Source organism: Hyperoodon ampullatus, assembly GCF_949752795.1.
Source record: "Hyperoodon ampullatus genome assembly, chromosome: 19".
Lineage (NCBI taxonomy): Eukaryota > Metazoa > Chordata > Mammalia > Artiodactyla > Ziphiidae > Hyperoodon > Hyperoodon ampullatus.
This window is the reverse complement of record NC_136932.1, coordinates 39349621-39353654: the sequence shown is the minus strand read 5'-3', so window position 1 is coordinate 39353654 and position 4034 is coordinate 39349621. Positions and strand designations below refer to the sequence as shown.

The following is a 4034-nucleotide window of genomic DNA, read 5'->3' as shown; positions in this document are numbered from 1 at the left end:
TTGGCTTTCTCTGATATTATCGCTTACGATCTGGTTTATTCAGGCAAACAAACCTACGATGTTTCGGTCAGAATAATGGTCACCCTTACAGGAGTGGTGATTGGAAGGGAGCTTCTGGGTGATGGAAATGTTCTACTTCTTGAACTGGATGCCAGTTGCAAGGTTGTGTTCAGTTTGTAAAACTGCTGAAAGCTGTACACTTAAGATCTGTGCATTCTTCTGTTTGCATCTTATACAGGAATAAGATGTTCCTGCAAGCTGGTTCTACCCTATAACCATATTCCCAAACCCATTGCTTAGGGAGCAGTACTTGGACCAGTGCCGAAAAATACGCCAAAGCCAACAGGTTTAGGGTGAGAGTCAGAGGTGATAAAACACTGTGAAGGAAGCCAGACAAACAACACGATACACCCGGTGGCTGACTTACAAGCCACCTGTACAATACCAGAGATAATCCTGAGAAGCTAAAAAGTAGCTAAAAACAAAACAACAACACATGGCGGTACATATATGCACCCTGAGAACTCTTTACATTTATCCCTTTAAGAATATATACCTTGGGGGGCTTCCCTGGTGGCGCTGTGGTTGAGAGTCCGCCTGCCGATGCAGGGGACACGGGTTCGTGCCCCGGTCTGGGAGGATCCCACATGCTGTGGAGAGGCTGGGCCCGTGAGCCATGGCCGCTGGGCCTGCGCGTCCGGAGCCTGTGCTCCACAACGGGAGAGGCCGCAACGGTGAGAGGCCCGCGTACCACACACACACAAAAAAATATATATATATATATACATATACCTTGGGATTTCCCTGGCGGTCCAGTGGTTAGGACTCTGCACTTCCACAGCAGGGGTCCTGGGTTCGATCCCTGGTCAGGGAACCCACAAGCTGTGCAGCGAAGCCAAAAAACAAAAAAGAATGTATACCTTGAATTATGCAGGGTCTTCAGGGACATAGCCTCGTGTATTCATTTTCTATTGCAGAGTAACAATGCACCCCAAACTTAGTGGCTTGAAATGACACCCATTTATTAGCTCATAGCTCCGTAGGGCAGAAGTCCAAGCTGGCTTCTCTGCTCAGGGTCTGACAAAGCTGAGATTAAGGTGCTGGCAGGACTGTATTCATTTTTGGAGGCAAAGGAGAAGAATCTGCTCCCAAGCTCCTTCAGGTTGCTGACAGAATCCAGTTCCTTGCAGCCGTAGGACTGAGGTCCCCATCTCCTTGCTGGCTGTCATCTGGGAGCCACCCTCTGTTCCTCGAGGCCACCTGCCTTCCTCATCGCATGGCCCCTCCATCTGCAAAGTCAGCAACAGTGCCTGGAATCTTCCTCAAGATGCAGATCTCTCTGACTCCCCCTGTGCTTTCAAAGGGGCTCCTGGGATTAGATTAGGCCCACCTGGAGAATCTTCCTGTCCTAAGGTCAGCTGTGTACATGACATACACAACAACTTAAGAACAGGAGTCAGAGGTGATAAGACACTATGAAGAAAGCCAGACAAACAACACGATACACGGGGTGCTGATTTACAGACCAGCCCCCTGTACAATGTGTACGGCCATAGGTAAGGATCACTCCCTATAACATAACAATCGTGAGAGAGATATCTCAGCATGTCCTCAGGTGCTGGGGAGGACAGTATGGAATCTTGGGGGCCACTTTTAGAACTCTGCCTCTTCATGCAAAGCGACGCTGTCCCCTCTGAGTACACTTCACCTTGGGATATAGAGCACGTGCAGAGAGCAATTCAGAGAGGCCGGGCTCCAAACCTGGGAATCCCACCACCAGGCTCCCTAGGGGAGGTCTGTGACGCTGGCCTGAAAGAACAGGAAGGATTTTTATCAGCTGTAATAAGCAAGTGACCCTGGAAAGAGTGGGAGAAATGTCCAGAGTTGTAGCTTGGGCCACCCTGAGGAGGGCCTTCAATCTCAGGGTGAGGCATCTTGAATGTCATTCAGAAGCACAGAGGTATCCAAACTGGGGGGACATGTGCCCCAGGGGGATCACAAGATCATCCATTAAGAAGGTGGCAAGAGGCAGACTCGAGGGCTCACGCCAAGGAGTGCTTCCCAGAACTTCTGCTGCCAGTGTCCTTGTCCCCACGGTGAGCCACGGCCATCTCCCCCTCTGCAGGAAACCCTCCAACACTAGCAGGTCTCAAGATTCTGCCCTCCAAGAAAATCTTGCCATGATTGGATAGGACCCCCAGATAAATATTCAAACCTTCAACCTGTTCACTTTTACATCCCTGAAAATGAATCACCATTGGAACAGAAGTTAAGAGAATTAAGACAAGAAACACAAGAACGGAACCAACAGTTCTGGGCAAACCAGAATTTGACTTTTCTAAAGGCTTTGAGATGGGCCACTTCTCAGGAAATCCACATCCAGACTTCTCCAGAGCACTGAGAGCTGTGTCCTAGCCAAGGAAAAACAAAAAGACGAAGAAAGGGAGTTCTGATAGCTGTCTTCTTTTAGGAAAAAGAAGAATTTATTGACTCAAGACTAAAAGCCAAAGGCCTGGAACTGAGAGCTGAATCAGGTCAAAAAGCAACACTGAATGCAGAAGAAATGGCTGACTTTTACAAGGAATTTTTAAGTAAAAATTTTCGGAAGCACATGTATTGTAACAGGGACTGGTACAAGCGCAATTTTGCCATCACCTTCTTCATGGGAAAAGTGGCCCTGGAGAGGATTTGGAACAAGCTTAGACTGAAACAAAAGAAGACCAGCAATTAGGAGCCCACCCTGACCCGCCCACCCTGAACCACCCACCGGCGTCTGAGTTTCCACGAGAAGCAGCTGCTTATAGGAGCTCATTTTACGAGGGCTCTAAAACCTGTGAGTGCAGGGCAGGCTGGGAGGACGCGGGTCCCGGTGCGCTGTGGCCCATGTGGCTCCATCCTGACTGTGGATTCCAAGCTGGCTCTTGGTCACGGAAGTGATGTTAAATAAAACCCAAGCACTGTGTGGGGGAGAAAAAAAAAAAAAAAAAAGAGGGTGTGGAAAGAAAACATTAGAACTTTATTTAGGGAATCCCCTGGTGGTCCAGTGGTTAGGACTCTGGGCTTTCACTGCTGAGGGCCCGGGTTCAATTCCTGGTGGGGAGCTAAAGTCCCTCAAGCTGTGTGGCATGGCAAAACAAAAACAAAACCAAAAACCAAAACAAAACACTTTATATATATTTTTATCCCTTTTCTTTAGATTTCTACTTGGGGATGTGTTTTATCATGTACATAATAGACTTGTACAGTGGTAAATGTGTGTTAGTGATCTATTGCTGTAAAATGATCACTCCAAAACTGAGCAATTTAAAACGAGGAATAGTTATCATCTCACTCAGTTTCTGAGGGTCAGGAATCTGGGTGCAGCTTAGAGGGTTAGTGCTGGCTCAGAGTCTCTCATGAGAGTGCAGTCAGGATGTATATCCATGCTACAGTCATTTGAAGACTTGACTGAGACTGGAGGATCAGCTTCCAAGGTGACTCACTCACAAGACTGGCAAGTTAGTGCTGGCTGTTGGCAGGAGGTCTCAGCTCCTCATCAAATGGGCCCCTCCACAGGGCTGCTTGAGTGTCCTTGCAACATGGCAGCTGGCTTCCCCCAGAGCAAATGATCGGAGAGCACAAGGTGGAGGCTACAATTTCTTTTATGACCTAGCCTCAGAAGTAACACTCCATCATCTCCACAGCATCCTAGTGCCTCCCTAGTGTGGAAAGGAACCATACGAGAGTGTGAATACCAGGGGATGAGAATAATCAGGGGCCATCTTGAAGGCTGGCTGCCACAAGATGTATAGAATTATTAGATGAGTGAATATGCACTGGGGACACACAACCAAAAACACTGTACTGATGTTGGCACCTGAAGAGCCAAGTTAAAGACTGACTACAGGGGCCCATGAAGAGTTGCAGGCAGGGCAGTGGTGAGGTCAGAGCTGTAAGCTGAACAATGGCCTCGCCTCGGGGTGGGTGCTGGGTCAAAGGTGGGTCCCTGAGAGGCAGGGAGCTCTGTCAGGAGGCTGCTGAGTTGATCTCAGTAA

The 4034-nt window shown here is 48.5% G+C and overlaps 1 protein-coding gene across 1 annotated transcript; it reads left to right on the top strand.

Annotated features, from left to right (window-relative positions):
- Positions 1-496: 496 nt before the first annotated feature.
- Positions 497-2749, top strand: LOC307067948 (cytochrome c oxidase assembly factor 8; the record flags this gene model as incomplete). Its single annotated transcript, XM_079725566.1, has 3 exons — positions 497-502; positions 2147-2344; positions 2471-2749. 3 exons carry the CDS (start codon positions 497-499, stop codon positions 2729-2731), a joined length of 465 nt encoding a protein of 154 aa, XP_079581692.1. The 3' UTR covers positions 2732-2749.
- Between the last annotated feature and the right edge of the window lie 1285 nt (positions 2750-4034).